The 20,954-nt window shown below is 39.1% G+C and overlaps 2 protein-coding genes across 2 annotated transcripts; both read left to right on the top strand.

The window, feature by feature from the left end:
* The first annotated feature begins 704 nt into the window (after nucleotides 1–704).
* Nucleotides 705–3,263, top strand: glulb (glutamate-ammonia ligase (glutamine synthase) b). Its single transcript, XM_006790495.3, has 7 exons — nucleotides 705–833; nucleotides 1,185–1,368; nucleotides 1,478–1,639; nucleotides 1,723–1,869; nucleotides 1,963–2,090; nucleotides 2,178–2,377; nucleotides 2,462–3,263. Exons 2-7 carry the CDS (start codon nucleotides 1,203–1,205, stop codon nucleotides 2,778–2,780), a joined length of 1,122 nt encoding a protein of 373 aa, XP_006790558.1. The 5' UTR covers nucleotides 705–833; nucleotides 1,185–1,202; the 3' UTR covers nucleotides 2,781–3,263.
* A 14,682-nt stretch (nucleotides 3,264–17,945) lies between these two features.
* znf648 (zinc finger protein 648) lies at nucleotides 17,946–20,883 on the top strand. Its single transcript, XM_006790494.2, has 2 exons — nucleotides 17,946–18,077; nucleotides 18,346–20,883. Exon 2 carries the CDS (start codon nucleotides 18,346–18,348, stop codon nucleotides 19,810–19,812), a length of 1,467 nt encoding a protein of 488 aa, XP_006790557.2. The 5' UTR covers nucleotides 17,946–18,077; the 3' UTR covers nucleotides 19,813–20,883.
* Nucleotides 20,884–20,954: the final 71 nt, after the last annotated feature.

Below are 20,954 nucleotides of genomic sequence, written 5' to 3'. Positions count from 1 at the left end.
CCAGGTATATAAAACCCAAGCAGGTAGATATAAATCCCACAATATTAGTTTCAATAGTACTGTACTATATTTACATGTGTAGCACGTAGGTGTGGTAAAGTATTGCAGCACAGCATGTAAGACAGTGTCAAACAACAGATCTGCTCAGTGTTGCTAAATCTTTTAACCTCCCATAAAAACAGCAGTGTTTGCAACACTTCAGCTTTTCTAGGGCGTCACTACAAGGTCCAAACCTTGTGAGATATTTCACATCATTAAATGACAAAATGCATATCATGAAACGTTTTTCATGGGTTTGCAAATGCGAATTTCATCGGATTTATAGGTCACGTGTGGTAAATGGTCCCTATATGTTACCTTGCTTTAAATAATTCCCAAACATGTGAACCTTTGGGAACAGCCTGATCTTTTCAGTACACCGAGCAGTCGGTGGAGGGCGCAATGCTTGTTTATCGCTTCTCCGAGGCCAGCCGACACTCATTGGGGATGAAAACTGTCGTTTTACCCACTTTGCGTGTTACAATTTAAGCCGGTTTGTTTTGTTTAACCACGGGAGTGTCTTCACGCGCTTATGTGAGAAACATGAACATGTTTAACCTTTTGTTATCTGCTGCCACAGCCACAGAGAGCAAACCGACTCGCTCACACATCTCCTCTGCGTCACGGGCAGATCACGTTTTCCTTCCACCAATCAGGTGGTTCGAGCAGGACTATAAATCCAACAGGGGACGCGGTGAGGGGCAGCAGGAATGAACAACAATAGAAACCTACACAGGAAACACACATCCACAGACTCTGTACATCTTTTAATATTTTCTTACACTTAACATTAGGTAAGTCGTTTTTTTTAATTGAATCGAATCGTTTTTTAAATGCTTTTAGAATTTGTGCGTGCGAGGAAAAACAATGATAGTAGTGTTAACTTGCATCTAACGTCCATTTGCTCTTGTGTTGTATTTTTCCACTTACGCGAGCTCCTAGTAAACAACTGTTTGTGTGAGAGCAATAGTCGATCAGGCCGGCTGATCACAGATGGAACTGTTGTATAATCAGTCGTGATGGAGATTTCGGTAGCATTTAGGTACTTAGGTGTACTTACCTGACATCCTGCCTGCTGTTTTACACATGCCTTCAGACACATTGATTTGAATTGAAGCTCATCATGCGTCCATTTATCTCTGTAGGTTTTCAGGGTCAAGAAAATGGCCACCTCAGCGAGTTCAAAACTGAACAAAGCTGTTAAACAGCAGTACATGAGCCTCCCTCAGGGGGAGAAGGTACAAGCCATGTACATTTGGATCGATGGATCTGGAGAGGGACTGAGATGTAAGACCAAAACTCTGGATTCTGAACCCAAGACAATAGAAGGTAAGACGTAGTTCCAGTATGATCAATATCATTCAGGAAAATAAAAAAGCATGGATGGCGACACGTTTTAAGAAGGTTTTTGAACAGGGTTGTTGTTGTTTTTTGCCAGATCTCCCTGAGTGGAACTTTGACGGCTCCAGCACCTACCAGTCAGAGGGTTCCAACAGTGACATGTACCTAATTCCTGCTGCCATGTTCAGGGACCCATTCAGAAAAGACCCTAATAAGCTGGTGCTCTGTGAAGTGCTCAAGTACAACCGCAAACCAGCAGGTGAGTGGAAATTTACAAACCGGGGCGTCATGAGATTTTAAGCAGTCTTAAGTTTTAGCTAATTTCTGACGCTGTTCCAACAGAGACCAACCTCCGATACACCTGTAAGAAGATTATGAACATGGTGGAAAACAACCACTCGTGGTTCGGTATGGAACAAGAGTACACTATCCTGGGCACAGATGGACATCCCTTTGGTTGGCCTTCCAACGGCTTCCCCGGGCCACAAGGTGAATGTCGGCCTCTAACTTTGCTCATTTTGTTGAATATACATCAGTAATCCCAGCTGAGTGTTAATGTTTAGTCTCTTTCCACTTAATCAGGGCCTTATTACTGTGGAGTCGGGGCAGATAAGGCATACGGACGAGACATTGTGGAGGCGCACTATAGAGCTTGTCTGTATGCTGGGGTTCAGATCTATGGGAGTAATGCGGAAGTCATGCCGGCACAGGTAATTTTCCATCATGACAAAGGCAGTGTGTAAAAACAGGTAATTATTAGTGTAACTGTTAATAATGCCTTCTTTGTTGTGTTTTAGTGGGAGTTCCAGATTGGGCCTTGCGAAGGTATCGACATGGGAGACCACCTGTGGGTTGCTCGCTTCATCCTTCACAGAGTCTGTGAAGATTTTGGTGTTGTGGTGTCCTTTGACCCCAAGCCTATCGCAGGGAACTGGAATGGAGCTGGCTGCCATACCAACTTCAGCACAAAGGAGATGAGAGAGGATGGCGGGCTTAAGTAAGGATGAATTCAAAGTCAGTTAAGTTTAATAAATGAAATGTGGGGTTTTGGTGTGTTTCTAACTCTAACTCTCATCTTCAGAGTCATCGAGGAATCCATTGAAAAGTTGGCAAAAAGACACCGGTATCACATCCGGGCCTACGATCCCAAGGGTGGGCTCGACAACGCCAGACGTCTCACTGGTCGTCACGAAACCTCGAGCATTGATGAGTTCTCAGCCGGCGTGGCCAACCGTGGGGCCAGCATCCGCATTCCTCGCTCAGTGGGGCAAGACAAGAAAGGCTACTTCGAGGACCGTCGCCCATCCGCTAACTGCGATCCTTATGCTGTCACAGAGGCACTGGTGCGCACATGTTTGCTCAAAGAAGAGGGCGATGAGCCCGCAAATTACAGCAAGTGAACGGTTTAAAACAAAAGTATCATTAGCAGTACTGTATTTAGCTCTGTGTCTGTTTCAAGACTCGACAAACCAATCTTTATTTTTTTGAAATTTCTACTTGAAACATGAAATAATGATTTAAGTATTCCTGCATTCTTTGTGAATTCAACTGACACAAACACTGCCACATTTTGTCTTGGTGTCACAGTAGCTGATAATTTGTATAGATGCACACTAATACAATGTGTTTAACTTGTACTAAAGGAAATTTAAGAACAGCAGCATTTTCCTGGAGCTCTTGTTACATTTCCCCAAAGGACAAAAACCCAAAGGCATTTGAATGTTTAAGCAATCTTGGCCTCTGTCTCGATAGTGGTTGTGGATGGGTAAGGTTACTACGTAAGCCAGTTTACTTTTGTAGGTTTTATAAAACGATGCATGTCTGTTTTATCTCTTCTTACAATTGTAATTGTTGTGCTCTTTAATAAACTGCTAACATTTTTATGTATGCCTTGTTTGCAGCTTAATCCCACACACTTCATTTTATCTGGAGTTATATTCCAACAGGAACACGTTCGCACGACACTGGACTGTCAGCTGACACGAATCCCTGAAATGTGACTGTCATTAAGGGAAAATGCACTGTAATGTTTAACAAACTGTGATTAATTTAGACAAATTACAGCCCTCCCTCCCCCCCCTCTCAGTTTAAAAACTCAAGCACAAGATTACACTGAACCTTTAGAGTGGTTTTGGTAGGTTTATCTTTTCGTGTTAAGGCTTGAACACACTGATTGTGCTAAGTACATCACAGTAGATTTCACTCTAGCACAGGCCTGTCCAAAAATAGTGTGTGATTGTCTTTCTGGTCTGTTGTTTTAATCACAAGCTTTGATAAGCTAGAGGCTTAAAGTAGGTTGAGAAAGTAAAGACAGGATGGCAGCCTATGTACTAAAGTCTGTCTAAAGACCAGCGATTCAATGGAAAAGAGAAGGCGCTCGAGAAGTTGTACAATACTATTTAGCTATCATAGTAAAAAAGAAAGGGCTCAAATTGTGTCACCATTACACAACTTGAACTAATAAGCAAGGCTGATTACTAATCTCCATTGCTCCATTAAAGGGCACATGCATACTGTGCTAAGGATTCAAATTCAATTAAAACCTCCACAACGTAGACCCACATATGGTGCCTCTCATTTTGTAATAAACCTGAGCTGATGAGAGTGAGTCATTCCCTACACGCACATGCCCAACATGTTTTCTTGCCAAAATAAGAGTGCTCGATGCTCAGTGTGGATTTCATGCCAAACTTTTAGTCCAGACATGACAGCTCCTCAGGTCATCCTCTTCCCATCTTGTTCATGTTTTACGCAAATCACTTTCAGTTCTGCTTTCCACGACTGCTTATCGTTTTCTCAAAGCATGCAGAAGTGTATTCAATTTTTCCGTTGGGCAGCCACTCTGTTTATTTTACTCCCCCATGAAAATCAATTTGCAAAGATTTGAAACATGCATGACTTTGGAGAGAGTCCTCCCTCGTTTCGTTGTTCATAAGGCCCTATTGTTGCAGTGACAGGAGATTCAAAGCAGATATGAAGAATTGATAATGTGTCACACAGCAATTGTTATGAACAACACGCATATTATTACTGGATGCATTAAAATGTTTGACTTGAATTAATCATGGTAAATGTTTATCAAGTCAAAAGCGTGAGGAATCCTTCTGTATCAGCTATGGAGCGTGTATTAGTGGAATTTACATCAAACTAGAAAAGTTAGACGGGGTGAAACACATCTGAACCTTCCTAGTGACCAACAGGGTCTGAAAGGGTAAATACCTTTTATTTACATGTGGACGATATTTTCCAAATGTACAGAAATGGAGTGACGTATTTACCATCTGATGTATCATACTTTGATGAATTACTCTTGTTGTCCCCTAAAAGTTGGAACAACTCCCCAGAAACTGTTCAGCTTGTGGTTTGTAGTATGATGTTTTATTTAACTTTAACTCGGAAGCAATCATAATAACAATAATATCCAACTTTTGTACTTTCGCTCCTGTAGTTTGTTCTTGTCCTGTTTGCTGATCATGGTCTTTCCATGCTCCTCCCCCCACCTCCAACCAGTACTCCCAGTATTCTCTAAGTCTGATTCTGTTGGTGATCTCTTTTTGTTAAAAGGGAGTTTTTCCTCTTCACTGAGGCCAAGTGCTTGCTTTTTGTGGCTTTTCTCATCTTTGGTGTTCTCTCTCTTCACCTCACAATATAAAGCACCCTGAGATGTTTATTTATCCGGTATTGTTGACCACATTATTTGAAAGTTAGACCATGTTGGGTATGAGTTTTAAGCAGAATAGCTCCACTTTTTTTCTTTTTTTTAAAAAAAAAGGACACAGTCAGAAAAACAAACTTTTTGTCACTTCTGTATAAGTAAACCTTGAGGTGCTCAAATTTTATTAAACAATTTTAAAATAGCCAGTTTATAGCCCACCGTGCTCCACTTTATTGTCAAAACTGCAAAACTTCAGCTGAGATTTCATGACACATTCATGATCGTGCTAAAAAAAAGAACATGTGGATGCCACATTTGTAACTAGAATCGTTTCCACCATTTATCCTTTGCTCATGAATCTGTTGCATACATTACTTTTGACGAGTAATGGATTGTGAAAATATAATGATAAGGGCCTTTACTGAGAGACACATAGTATTCCTCTTCTGTCTGGAAACACTGGAACAAATGACCTTATATGTACTCATGGTGTAAAGGATTGTTCTGGCATTTATGTCGTGCTTTTCTAGTTTTGCTGACCACTTAAAGTTTTTTACTAACTCTATTCACATTATCAACCCTGTAAACATGTCCGGACAATTTATAATCATTAGTTGACCTAACACGCGTGTCTTTGGACTGCAGCAGACTGCATACACAGAGTGAAAAAGCAAACCAGGCACGCCAGGAGATTCAAGCCCAGAACTTTCCTGGTGCTAACTTATTATAAAACATACAGACAACAACATTATATCATTGTTGCCATTATGTCGTTGTAGTTCGTTTTTACTGTTTTAATATTTTAGATGGATTTTGACTTGTGTGTCTAAAATGACTAGGACAGAACTGAACTGAAACATAGTTTTGTTTAGCTTTGAGGGGCTATATCATAAACATGGGTGGCCTGGGAAGTTAGCTTCATGTCATGCTTTACTTGCTGAAAATTAAACCATGACCAAGAGCTGGTCTGGAAGAGTGCTCTGGTCTGCTAAACCTGCTGTAAAACATACTTTCTCCAAGGTTCATGGGGTGAACACCTGGGGCATAAAAGGTAAAACATGTTAACTAATTGCTTCATTCAGTGAGGATGCTTTTTTCAGAACAGATGGCCAGAACAGTAGTGGTTTTCACAGTTTCTTAGAAACAGTTTTCCCCTTAAAATAATGGCTCTTTACATTTTGCATCGAAGTGGTCAGATTTTGTTGAAATTTTTTTTTTTCAAAAGTTTTTCAGGACATTGGCTGCTTTTTCACTCATGTTCAGTCCACTCCTTGCACCATTTAAAGAGGAACGGGTGTGTTTTGTTTTCTGTCATTAAGCAATTTGCCAATGACCTATGCATAATTCAAGCACCACAAAAGGAACCTAACCTCACTTAACCTCACAGGGATGAACCATTTGTGAATCTACACATAAAACAAATTAGCAAAAAACTCTGTTTAAACTGTATCCTTAGGCATTCTGTTACCGGCAGCCTGTCACAAAAACATGTGATTTGTTCCAATTTCTTTAACTGAATCTATTAAAAAAATGCCAAAGATTATACAGTTTCACAAAAATATAACAGAATGGTGCACCAACAATGTGTTTCATAAAGACCTATCAGCTGAAAACTTTGTATACCTCAGTATGGTGTGCAATGCGTCCTTAAAAAAATGTAGAAAACTGGACAAGCGGAAGACAGAAGAAGTGGCAAGTGGAAAAAAAAGCTATCTACAGCAGACAAAGAGTGTCTGAAAGTTATGTCCTTAAGAAACAGGAAAAGAAATCCAGCAAAGACCTGACACATGATTGGAGAGATGCATCTGGCTCTTCAGTCAATCTATCTACTGTCAAATCTAATGGAATTATGAACACATCAGAATATCATCAAATTCTGATCCAATGCATGCAATACCATCTGGAAATTAGAAATGGCTTTATTTTTCAGTGTAATCTCAAACTCACTGCGAATGCATTGAAAGCCTACCTGGATTTGAGGCAGCCAAAATCTAAAGAAGAGTTTTGAATGCCCTTCAGTTAGCCTGGAGAAATAGTGTAGAAGACTACTTAAAGAAATTACAAGAAAGCTTTCCCAAGATAGTTCAGACTTTCAAGCTTAATAGAATTGTTTAAATTCATTTTTTTTGCCTTATGTACTATATTTCCATGTATGATTGCACGTTTCAATACATTGCTGCACCTATTTCCCATTGGCCAAGCAAAGCATAAAGCAATGAGGAGTGACACAAGATTTTTAGATAATTCTATAAATGTTAGATTGATTAGGTTTTCTGTACATGTCAGTAGCTGTTTATCTCTCTGTATAAGCCCTGAGATGGACTTGTGCCTCACCTCTCTACCTGTGACAGCTGGGATAGCCACACAACAATGGATGGATAAGCAGTTAACGTATATGGATTCAACTGTCAGTTTCTATTCAGCTCAATATGGTGTTCTGAGCTCAGATGCCTTTAAGAAAAGTGGAGCCAAAGTGCATGTAGCTTACAATAATACACGTGACAGGAGTTTTAGAACCCACCAAACTCAATTTATTTAAGAGCTTACTGCCAAACAAGAACTTCAAATCACACGCATTGGCCTCCTTAAATCATGCTCAGCAACCAAGCTCAGGAAATGTTCCAGCACTTGTAGAGAGGCATTTTGGATCCCAGAGAAGTTACTGCCTTACAGCATATTTTGTCTTTTTTTTTATATAGTTTTTGTTTTAGTTAAATATAGTGGAGGAAAAACCAAAAAATCTGTTTTCACAAACAAGCCTTACAGCTCGAGACTATCAGCACATACTCAAGCTTCCTTGTATGTGCTTATTTATTCTACTGCATATATACTGTTTCACAACCTATTGAATTGTCCTATTGCATTACAAGCACAGCCACTCCTTATGTTATTTAACCCCGGTGGACTGTCTGTAGAAAGGTGTGTAATTTTGTCAGTTTTCCTTCAACAACATGGCGATATTTGAGATAAACTGGTCAGAAGGAAGGTCTCGTGAAGAGAAAGATAACGCCTTCGGCTTTGTTTCCATGGCAGCCACAGTGTAAGCTCAAGCAATCTAGTGTGTGTAAGAGAGGCAGAGGCTGGGTTTCCATACCAGGCAATTACATAACAGCGGCAGTTGAGGAATATAGTACACAAAACAAAGAACAGAGTTTACAAACCTATTTGCAATTCAGCCAGAGGTTCACAGTTTAATCAGATATCTGTAGTCCAGACAGCAAATGAAGCACCATGCTTGTCCGTGTTAGGTTTAATCTCATCACATGAATGCAATCTCCTGTTCTATGGAGGCCCTTCAAGCCTAGCTATCAGCACTGCCATTGGTGACAACACACTGGTTGTGACTGCCCCCCCAACTCACGTGGTGGTGAGTTTTGGGGACATGTTCTGGAAATCGTTGCAATATGGTTGGTCTGATGGTTGGAAAGTTGTGCAGCTGTGAAAGCAGAGCAGCACAGTGAGACAGAGAGGTTAGAGAACCCTGGGAGAAGGAGCACGGACGAAGCCTGGACCACCACCAATTGTGACAAACGTCACTGCCATTTTAAACAAACAATCAGCAGTTGCACAAAGAGAACCGGCTTCACCACCAGGATTAAATGTGACCTTAAAGCAATGCATCTTCTTCCACCAGACAGTTACTAAGGTACATTCTCCAGCTGGATAATGGGAAACAACATGGCTCAGTTCAAGATATATCCAAACTCTGCACAAAAAAGTCAGTTATGGTTGGACAAGGAGGTGCTTTGTGTTTTTGTATGTGTGCCCTAATCAGTTTTGCTCTCTTGCTGCACGTCCACCACAGCTGAGCTGCTGATAGGAGACATGGAAAAGCATAAAAGTGACAGTCCCAAGTATAAGCTGAATACATGGAAATGTAAAAAAATAAAATAAAACAAAATCAGTTAGTGTCTTGTTTCACAGAATGGTACATGCAATTGGAAACTTTTCTCAATTTAAAACTGATACACCTGAAGCCTGACTTGACAGTTTCTGCAAGACTGGTACCTTTTTTTAATTTATTAGTCCTTTATTTATCCAGGTAAAAAAATCTCATTGAGATTAAAAATCTCATTTCCAAGAGAGACCTGGCATCATGGCAACAAAAGTCACATACCACATAGGTATATAACATTTAAAACAAATATAATATTCCATACCAACATGTGTAAAATATACAATAACAGATCAAATTAAGAGTACATTAAAAACAATCACACTGAGTAAAAGAGCTGTTCTCTCGTTCCTTTAAGACAGACTTAAACTCTCCCAAGGTAACCAATTCTGATCATTTCAGTTCCTTCTGCAGATTATTCCAGGGAGCAGGGGCAGCGTATTTAAAAGCCTTTTTCCCCAATTCTGTTCTGATTTTTGGGACAATCAATTGTATGATTTTGTGCGAACGAAGGCTGTATTGGTTGTGGTTTTTACACATATAAACACATAAATAAGATGGAACCAGCACAGGGAGAGATTTATAGATAAAGATCAACCAATGGGAGAGTCTGCGAATATGCAAAGATGGACATTTAGCAGCAGCATACAAAGAACAATGATGTACACGATTTCCATAGCCAGTAATAAAACGTAAAGCACAATGGTACACTGTATCCAACCTCTTTAGGTAGTGGGCAGGTGCATTCATAAAAAGCAGGTAACCATAATCCAATAAAGGTGAAAAGGTTGCACAAATCAAATGTTTTCTCACTTGGAGGGAGAAACAGGATTGGTTTCTAAAAAAGTAACCTAGTTTTAGTTTTAACTTCGACACAAGCCTTTGAATGTGAGTCTTAAATGACAAATTCTGATCTATAATGATCCCTAGATACTTGTAAGATGTGACCATTTCAATTTCAGTTCCTTGAATTGTTTTAATCTTAGGAGATGTAGCTAACAACTCTTTGCCATTTGAGAATAACATGAACTTGGATTTCTCTGGATTTAACTTAAGTTGAGTTAAATGGGACTGAACAACATCAAAGGCAGACTGCAGAAATTGCAGTCTGCCTTTGATGTATCAACAGCTAGGGGGGATTTTGTCTGGTTTAGCATAGACATTTGGAGAAGCAGCTGCTAATTGTTTACCAGCTTGACTGTGAAAAGACTGAAAGAAATAGTTCAGAATATAACCAGCATTACAAAATGACTCAGTTTAAAACTTTTTTTTGTGATTTACACTAAGTAAAAATATGTAAAATGTTTATAATTTTACAATGGGGTGCCCAACTGGGTCCCTCTGTGTGGGATCCACATGTGTCCCATATTTCACACCAAGGCCCGAAAATGTGATCTTAGGGACTCACTTACATACAAAGAGTTACGACATAGTTGATTTGGCAGATTTTTACACCAGATGCCCTTCCCCATACCATCCCACAAAAGATTTATGTCTCCTTCAAAGCTCAAACCAGGGAACTTTTGCTTGATAGTCGAACTTTCATGGTCCCTGGGACTTGAATTTGGATTCCATGGCTTAGTCTCTCACTCTCAGTCTCATACTTCTAACAGAATAACTACATTATGTGGTTTCATCTTCTCCACAGTTCCCATTTCCCTACATGGTGTTTACACATTATAAATAATGTACCAGCAAACATCCCGGTGCAGGCCCATAGTGGGTAGGTGGGTGAACTGTGGTGTTGTGTGTGCAGTGCAAATTCACACTTATTGTGCGTGTGCGTGTGTACGCATGTGTCTATGCTTTTGTGGTCTTTGGAAAAATGTAAAAAAAAGAAATTGCATAATAATACTGAAAAACCTGATTAGATCTATTTTCTGTGCTTACTTCAAACAACAGATTAGTCTTTGCCCTGACAAGGACAATCAGCAATAAATTCCTCCTTGGCTATCTTTGTTTTTGTCACTGTCTATCCAAATGTAGTTAAAAAAGTGGCAATCAATGAATTAATCACTGCTAACAAATGGGATGGATAAGTTTGAAACAAAAGCAGCTAACTGAGTTGTGAGTTGTTTTCGAAAAGGGATTCTCTTACTTGGATTGGCTTTCTGGACTCTGTGGTTCTCACAATGCAAATTCTCCCCTCTCCCCCTAAAATCTCATCCTGCCATTGATAATGCCCCATTCCAAGACCTACAAGAAGGACAACACCACCCCCACCCCAGAGTTAAAGGCTGTGGAATTTTACAAAGGTCACACAAGTGAGCAGAGGGTTAGCATGCAATCAGATAGAGCCTGTAAGCCTGAAGCAAGTAGAATAACATGAAAGCACTAAACAAAGCAGCTTTGTCACTATTACAGTAGTAAAAATTATTTTCTGGCCTTCTTAGAGACGTACATTTTTATACACATGTTGCAGGATTTAATGGATTTTGTGACCATTTTTGGAATTCAGATGTCTCCTGGCACTCAAGGTGTTTACCCCGTTAATGATCATGACATGTTCCAGTGTTCTCAAAGTGCAACCCTCAATGTGCAAACCTTGGAGAAAAAAAACCTTTCTAGTGCACATTTCATTCATACATAGTTCATGATATACTTTGATAAAGAAGTGCAGAGCAAGATTTTTAAAAAGCATATTCCTTTTTTTAAATTCAAACAGAGCCAGGAAAGTAATCCTTTCCAATAATGAGTAAAACTGGTATCAAGTACTGTAACAGCTGCCTAATTATACAACTGTAAATGTCAATAAATCATCATCCTCTGACATATAATAAACACTAACTTAAAGTGTTTTTATTATATGTCAGAGGCTACCTAAATATCTCAGTAATTAAGATATTTGAGACCTATTTGTCTACACAGTAAGCTCAATAGATATCTATCCTGTCCTAAGACAAAAGAATCTTGAGACAAAAGTTCAATCTTCCTGTTTGCCTTAAATCATCCTGTCTTCAGTTGACCTTGTCCTTTAATATTTCCTTTGGTTTTGATAACCTTTGTCATTTCTTGTTGTTATGTTAAAAATCGTTGTGCATATAAGTCATGTTATATAAGTGATTGAAAATAATAAAATATTTGGCGGCCACAAAATAAAATCTAGATGACAGCAATAATCCGATTGTTTACGTCCCTGTAAAACATTATAATCAGATAACATTTTGGGAACTATCTTCTTACGAATAAGAGCTGCTTAGTTTTGCTTAGCTTATCTTAGCTTAAGTTAATGACAAATACCAAACTACAAGCTACATATAAAGCTCATTAATATAAAGTCAAAGTATCCAGCCTACACATAGCATGGTATGCATCAAGCCTTAGTTGCTGGCAGATGTAGCTGTTTTCCTACTGGTAATTGTATTCTGTTGGCTTGTTGAAAGGTCTTTGAAGCACATATTGCAGGATAACTACAGTTTTATGGCAATTTTGCGTCATTACTGCTCATTCTCTTTTCTGGGGTGTGAAATGCTGGACTCGCTTATTTGGGCATAATGTTTCCTTCGACAGTTGTGCCTTGATTCACTGGGATACACATTGCAGAGGACAATGGTGTCACTCCTCACTCATCAATCAATTCTAACGTCACTGAAAACAGGGTTTTTTTTCCTAACTTTTCATATGCAGTGCTACGCCATCATTTTTCACTAGTATTTTAACAATTTGGTTTGGGCTTGGTTAGAAGTGACAGGGTGGTCACTTTCAACTCGTCATTTCTCAGCAGGCAGCAGATGTGGTAACTGGGCAGATTGGGAAATAGAATCATACATGGAAATGCAGTATATAGGAGAAAAACAATTCTAACAAACTTGAAAATCTAGATTTGGTATGATTAGCCTGAACTCTTTGAAGCAAGTGTTGTTGTTGTTTTTTTAACATAGTCCTCAGGAGTAGTTCTGCAGGATTACTGAAGGACATTCAAAGCTCTTCTTTGGATGGTGGCTGCCTTTTGTTCCCTTCTCTGGTAAAATGATCCCACACTGTTTCGATAATCAGGTCTGAGCTCTGGGCAGGCCAATCCATGACTGGCAGAGTCACCTTGACTCTATCAACACACTGGTAAAAGTAAAATTTGTCTTCATCACCCCATCACAGGTCCAATTTTGTTTACCACACTTTTTCTCCCTGTTTCTATTTTTTAAGAAAATGAGGCTTGAGTGAGTCAGTAGATTGATTAACTTGAATGGTCAGTTGCATCTCTAAGGTACTATCAGGTCTTTGTTGGATTTTCCCCCCCTATTACTTAAGCAAATGACTTTCAGATACCATTCGTGTGCTTCAGATAGTTTCTAGACTTGCTACATGTTCTTTTGTCCCCCATGTCAGAATCAGGATACCTTTATTGTTTTTGCATATGACACATTCAATGTGTCCAGCTTCCCCAACCTTTTTAAGGATACACTGCACACCATGCAAAAATATGACAGGCTTTCAGCTAAATAGATCTTTGGGAATCATACTGTTGGTACGAAACTGCAATTTTATTTCTGTTAAACTGTGTTATCTTTTTTCAGATTCAGTTAAAGTAATGGGATGGTCTGTTTATGCAACAGGTTGCTAGTAACAAGGGGCCTAAAGATACTGTTTAAAATTAGTTATTTGATATGTTGTGTGTTATGTGTAGTTGTGGTTTAACAAATAAAAAAAGCTTCAGAAAGCCTGGAGAACTATTTCTCAAGACTACTTTAAAAAATTGAAAATGCTGTTAGAATCATCATCTGATGTCCTTTTTCCAGTGTAGTACACAGCAGGAGATATTCTCTGACTGACTCCATCAGATTGTTTTCACTTTTGGAAATATACAGTTTAAGTTAGGTGAGAGCACCGAGATGCAGACAGTGCAGGGGACTAGATACATTAAACCCACTCGCTTGTTGGAAATTCATTGGACTGTTCTCACATGTGACTAACTTATTTTTTGGAAACTGGCTGAAGAAGTGAATGCCCAAATCAAAGTGCCTCAGACAATTGTGTTCTCCCATGCACATCTGTTACATAACATCTAGAAGAGGTAAGGTGCTTGTGGGAAAACAGATTAGCAGTATGGTGAATCAACAGAAGTGGCTCCTTCCAAATAACAACTAACAAAGTCCACCTTCCAGCACCTCCAGCTCATCTGTTCTTATCTCACTCTTGCATGCAAATAAATAAAGGTTCCCAAATTGTTGCTGTAAAGTTGGAGCCCCTAATTTTAGCCACTTCCAGAAATAAAAATTTCCCCAGATTCAAATGTTGTAAATGTGTGTACTTTAAAAACAGTCAAGGCAGAGTGGAAATTTTTAAATATAGGAGTACTGTTGATAACTTTGTACACGAGGGAGATGTTTACAAAATAATCCATGTCACAAAACAAAACAAAATAATAATAATTCACTAACACTACATAAAAGCATAATCTAAGTTTTAGTATGGGCAGCCTAACAAACAACAAAAACAAAAATATACCAAAATATACCATGAGCTGGAACTTGCTTTAAGTGGATTAGTTGTATGGGCTTTGTATGCGCTTTAAGCCTTTAATTATACTTATTCAACAGTACCTGTCAAATGCAATTGCTGATGGCAAACTATAATCACATACTAAGGTAAAGTGGACTCATACAAGTCCAGTTCTTAATGGACTCTAATTAAAATTTTCTCAATTGCAGAGAAATAAGAGAATGAAAATCCTTGTAAATTGGGAAACTGCAGGTGTGAGCTTGAAGAACCAAATTCACTTAAAAAAAACCCACTGAGGACAAAGAGGGCAGTTTTTAGTCTCCTAAAGACTGTAATATTCACCCTAATGAATGGTATAAGTTTAGGGTCCCATCTTTCTGTGACCTTATTTCCACAGATAGTAAATAAGATTAGGAAGGATACTTACCAGCAACAGGTTAGTAAACACTTTCAAGCCAGGGGTACTGGCTTATTCAACACTAAAATCATATATTATTACTATCACAGGATATTTTGCAATAGTGCATTGGTACAACTGTTCCTTACTATATTTAGAAGCCCATTGGAGTCATGAATCCTGCATGCCAACGATGGTGCCAAGCTCGTCAGCTTCGTCCAAGAGTCAAGATGCAAACATACTGAACCACTAATTGTGCACATGAGAAGTAAGCCTGCAGCTACATTAAAATAACCAGTGATCAAATCAGGTTTGAATTAAATACATTACAGTTTGTTATCATTTACAGTGTTCAGCATCATAAAGAATCTTAATTCAGCTCTGTCGGGTTACTGTTGTGCTTTGCATTGCACTCTATTGTAAGCTGTTTTCATTTTGTTCTCCCCCTGTACCTCATCACCCCATGCACGAACCAGTTTGGCACAAAAAGAAAATCTACATGGAAAAACTTTACTGAGAAGTGAAACCACACCAAATTTTTATTGAGTGGTACAATATGTCCTTTAAGGTAGAACTTGTGTAAGTGGATGAACAGTGAAAAAAACCAACAATTTCCACAGCCACAGAGTCAAGGTCTGTGGAAAATTCCCCATTTGGGTATGTTCTCAATTAAGGCAGTTTACTCTCCAGCATGAAATTGAAGAACCACCCCCAGGATGACTCTGCACTTTTTCAATGCACTTGAATGAGTTGCATGGAAATCGATAAAATGTTTATTCAAGTGTAACTTCCAAGGAAAAGCAGGTCAGTCAGTGTGAGTAGAACTAAAATTTGCATTTGGAGGAAGAGTCGCTCTCTTTCCATTACTTGCTTTGAAGGAATCACAAGGGGATTATAACACTTTCTTTACTGTGGGTCTGGAAAAAACACAAACACAAAGTAAACTAACAAACCACAATCTTTTTACTCCCAACAGAGACTTCCTGGGTGATGCTCTTCATGCTGATTGTTAGTACAGCTTCGGCATCCGGGTTCACGTCACTTATGCAACATCCACCAAAGCTTTGTTATGACAGCTTCAAGTTGATACATATACAAAGAAAAGGAGTAATTACCAGTTTAACTCCTGATCTGGTTTTAACATTATGTAGAGTTAGAGTTACTTTTTCAAACTTGGAACTTGATGAATAAACTTGAAATAAACTAAAGATGATGGTTTTCACAAAACTAAATGTTGGACAACACATAAATATGCACAACTCCAGAGATTATTTTCATTGTTCTTTTATTTGTGATATCTATGAAAATATCCTAAATTGGTGTATCACATCTTCCGTTTGTACCTACTGTTCAACAAAGGGGGCAATATCCCTGAAAGCTTATGTGAGAAGACATGTGCAGGTATTCTTGTGGCGGATATGTGTGGGAAACTGAAGCCAAAACTTTGTGTTGAGGTTCAAACGAATGGAAAATGCAGCCCTGTAAAGGTGATTTGTTAAGGATCTGATTTCAATCTGTTCTCCTGGGAAAGTGCTCTGAGTGCAGACTACAACTGTCCATTTAATTAAGATTTAAGTTACTTAACACATGCAGGTTTAAATCCTGTCAGTCCCTATAGTGTAAAAAACAAAAACAAAAAAACCCCCCACCATTATTCTGACAGGGAAAAATAGGAAAGCTCGTAGGCCACTGATGTCAACAACTGGAGGATTTTATGAGGGAGGGAAAAACATGAGTTCTCAAAAATAATAAAGACATGTCCTACTATTGAGTATGAAAGAAATATTATTATAATTTGATTACAGGACAAGTGGATTCCCTTATTTCCTTTTCCATGATGACTCTGTTTCATATCACACCTGTGACTCTGAATGGATATTTCGAGGCCATCTACTGGCAAAAAACTGGACTGCAACTTATTTATCATAAAAGCTGTACACAGTGTTCTCTAAACAAGGGGGGCACTAAGTTGAAGCCATTCTCCCATGTTGATTTTGTTAAGCATATGTCAGGCACTTATAAGTATCCTTCAGAACTTCTGTTGTTTCGAAACCAACAAGATTCATCTGTTGATATATCCATAGATATTTTTTTCATTCAGAGACTGAGTTGAAAACATCGTGTTATTTTCTAAAGCAACACAGATGTCTACAATAAGATGCATTCTAAAATTCACCCTTTTTTCTCTTTTTCGTAGAGCTGGTGATTTTCCACAGTTTTGCTTCTGACTTGGCAAAATATCTGGTGAACAGTGACATCTTGTGGTCGTTACCTCAAAATGCTCAGGAACTTAAAATAGAGGTGAAAATAACTTTGCTGTGATCTGAAACGCCGTCATCAGTGTGATACTTTATAGACTTTTGGACAGTACGGTGCTCACTCTTAGATTATTACTAACGGTTAGAGTTTAACGGTGAATGAAAATATACTTGAATATTAGCTGTGCTGAAACAGACTTAACGGTTAGTGTTGGTCAAATGTTTTCAGCTCAGTGTAATTATTTAACAAGCAAAGGGTTTAAATTTCTGTCCGTCTCCACCTGACCTCATAATGCATTTAATTAAAATATCAATGCACTAGTCGCATACTTACAAATACGACCATTATTTTATACCCGTTCACTCACTAATAGCGAGTGCGAGTAAACTTAAACTGAGCAAAAGTGTTTCCAGGTTTGTGATATGTAATTTAAGTAGAGTGTTGCATTTTGTTTCTTCCTTGGCTTAAAGGTAATTTGAACGTCTCATTAACGCCCTCCTGAGAGCGTAACCTAAATATCAATGCGCGGACGGCGGCACTAACTCACACACTATCAAAAACATTTTATTTTATTTATTTGTTGTTGTTGTTGTTGTTGTTATTGTTGTTTTTATTTCTATTCTTTTAAGCTGTTAAAAACAAATTAATAAAAAGAAAAGAAAAAGAGTCAAAAAAGAGTGTTGGTAAACTAAAAGTTAATTAAAAGTTAGTCTTTCCAGTTCAAGGATCCAACTTAAGCGAGTAAACTGTTAAAGTTTCCGACTTTCTACCGTCCAACGCAATCTGAAAGTCTCCGTCTGATGCAATTACTCGACAAGTCATATGTAAAACGGGTGGCAAGTTCAGTGAGCGGAGGGTAAATTGAGCCCGGCTGTGAAGTTATAATTGCTGCTGCTGCTGACTTGCAGGATAGATGCTGACCTACAGAGGCTTGCTGCCAAACTCCGCCCGTTAACGCAACCGGACATCTCTCATAGAGTTATACTAGTACCCGGGCTAGTACATCTCCCTGGCATCTCCGGGATCTGACCTGCTCGCGTGGAGACTCCAGGGTAAGCTGCTCTATAAAACCATTTCATGTGTGAAATTACAAAATAATGAGTTGTTTTTATTTTTATAGTAATATAACGCTACATAGTAAAGTTCTGGTGTCATATGACGAGCATGGTGCCAGAGCATGTGTGGGATATTTACATGATACTGGTGCATGCAGCAACAGCAGACTTGCTGCTGAAAGTCTGCGTGGCATCAGTTATGAGTAAAAATAAATAAATAAATTATTTAAAACACATTTCTGACAAAATCAGTGTCATTCTGCAGATGTCTACTGGGACAGATGTTGACAAAAAAAGGAAAAGGAAAAGGAAGGGAAGTGTCACTCATTTTCCCCTGGGTGGATACATCTTGAGTAACACTCACAGTGTGAATATAGAGTCTTCATTTGGAAGTAATGGTGTAAGGATGAAGCCGTTCCCAGAGAGTAATGAAACTGGAATTCTTTATCTGAATCCTCAAACACCAAACTTCTCTCTTGTGGAGAGGTTTGCGGGGCTTTCACCAGGAGAAGAAACACCAATCCAGGATGAGCAAGAACACAAAGGGGCATCGCTACGATGCACTACATACACTAAGACCAATGAAACATGTAAACCAAATGACGTGCTCCTGGATGCTGTGACACAGAATGAAAGGATGTTCTTGAAACAATCCAAGAGCCAAAGTGATGTCTCAGACCAACAGAGGACATCTAAGCTAGAGTTAAGTAGTGAGGAATCTTCTCCAAGCGAAGGTGAGAATAAGACCAAACATCTGAATGTAAATAGTCCTTCACTTATGAAATTGCTTAAAAAGTGTAAAGACGACAAAATCCCTCGACTTTTGGTAGCAATGAAAAAACGCAATGGAGTTGACACTGACTCAGAGGAACGTCCATTCAAATGCACGCACTGCCAATGGGCTTTCAAGAAGCTGTGCAACCTGCAGAGTCACTTACAAACACACACAGGCCTCAAGCCGCATGTATGTGATATATGTGGCAAGGCTTACTCTCATCAAGGCACGCTGCAGCAACACAAGCGTCTGCACACGGGTGAAAGACCGTATCACTGCCCCTTCTGTGTCAAAACCTATATCTGGTCCTCAGATTACCGTAAGCATATCCGTACACACACTGGTGAAAAGCCATACATCTGTGACACCTGCGGCAAGGATTTCATCCGCTCATCAGACCTGCGGAAGCATGAGCGGAACATGCACACCAATGACAAGCCCTTCCCATGCACGCACTGCGGCAAGACCTTCAATAAACCCCTAGCTCTGAAGCGCCACGAGCGTAAGCACCTGGGAGAAAGACCCTTCTCCTGCTCCGACTGTGGGAAGAGGTTTGCCCTGGCTAGCCGCATGGCAGAGCACCAGAAAATCCACAGAGGAGTGCGTCCTTTTGTCTGCTCTGTGTGCTCCAAGTGTTTCACAAAGTCCTCCAACCTGACCGAGCATGAAGCCATTCACAGCGGAGTGCGGCCCCATAAGTGCACAGAATGTGGCGTTGCATTTGCCATGGCTTCCCGTCTGGTTCGTCACCAGTTCATACATAGTAAAGAGAAACCCCACAACTGCGTGGGCTGCAGCAAGAATTTTAGCCACCCAGCAAAACTGAAGCTTCATCAGGAGCAAAACTGTGCAGGGAGGATTTTTGTTTGCACAGAATGTGACAAATCTTTCCAGTGTTCCACAAAACTTGCACAGCATGTGCAGAAACATGGGGACAAAAGTGTCGCAGCCTGTTAAAGACAAGAACTGTACATATCCATTACTGTGCTACAGCTGTTTCATTTCAGTTATTAAGGTCAAGAAACATTGGACAAAAGGTTATAGGGCACCACTTTACATATGCTAATGTGAAATATTTATTTAGAGTGCCATGAGCTGTAAAATGTTCACTCTGTTTCCCCAGGGTGCTGGGTTCCCACGAGAATGTCTTGGGATAAAAATTACCACCAGCACAGCACTGACACTGGAGCTGACAGTTTAATGGTGTGATATGAAACTCATTACGAGAGCACTGAACCCTTTTTTTAAAACTGTGAATGGACTGTAAATGTAATTAATGTTACCCACAATATAGCAGTTTTGCATTTAGGCATTTTATCATACGACTTCTTCAATCATGCACTACAGCCATGAACTTTACAACACATTTCCCAAAGGAAGTGTGGAAATACATAAATGCACCACCACTCTGTAGCAACAGTGGCAGAAGCCAAACATACACTAGACATACCAGCTTCAAATGATAGGCAGCTTATTGTTCTTAACCCTTGCGAAGAATAATACAAATACAATTAAAATATTTAAGTACTGCTCTTGAGTAGATAAGATTTTGGATCACTGATACTAAAAACATTACTGTGACAAAATTAATAGACCAGTGCATTTGTAATCATTCAGGGAAGCTGGATTGCCAGTCAGTTACTGCTTACTCTTTTTGCCGATTTGGACTTTTTGGATGTGAATTTCATGTACTAGTACTTTGTATTCATAGTGCGCTTTATTTATTCAACTACAGCATTTGTCATGCTTACTTCTGTAGTTTAATTTCTATTTTACCAATAGAAATACACATAGTGAGAAAAATTGAGTTTGCCCGGATACAAAGTGTGATATTTTCTAAACACAGTAATAGCATTTATGATATTGTACTAGATGTCAGATTCCTATACGTTAGGTTTAAATGTATTTTAATCACGCATGCTGCCATGTTCTGAGTTTCGGTTCTTTGTAATCATATTGCTACATGTACAAGAAGCGTAGCATGTTTGGAGTTTATCAGTGAGTAAAAGTGACCTAGCATTTTACCGTGAATCCGAATCTCAATAAAGATTTTGTATAAGATGTCTCCCTGTTGAGGAGTTTTTTTTATTTGTTTATTT

The sequence above is a fragment of the Neolamprologus brichardi genome, chromosome 23, assembly GCF_056152115.1.
Source record: "Neolamprologus brichardi isolate AB-2024 chromosome 23, ASM5615211v1, whole genome shotgun sequence".
NCBI classification, from domain to species: Eukaryota; Metazoa; Chordata; class Actinopteri; order Cichliformes; family Cichlidae; genus Neolamprologus; species Neolamprologus brichardi.
Note: the sequence above shows the minus strand (reverse complement) of the source record. Positions and strands in the feature narration are given on the sequence as shown.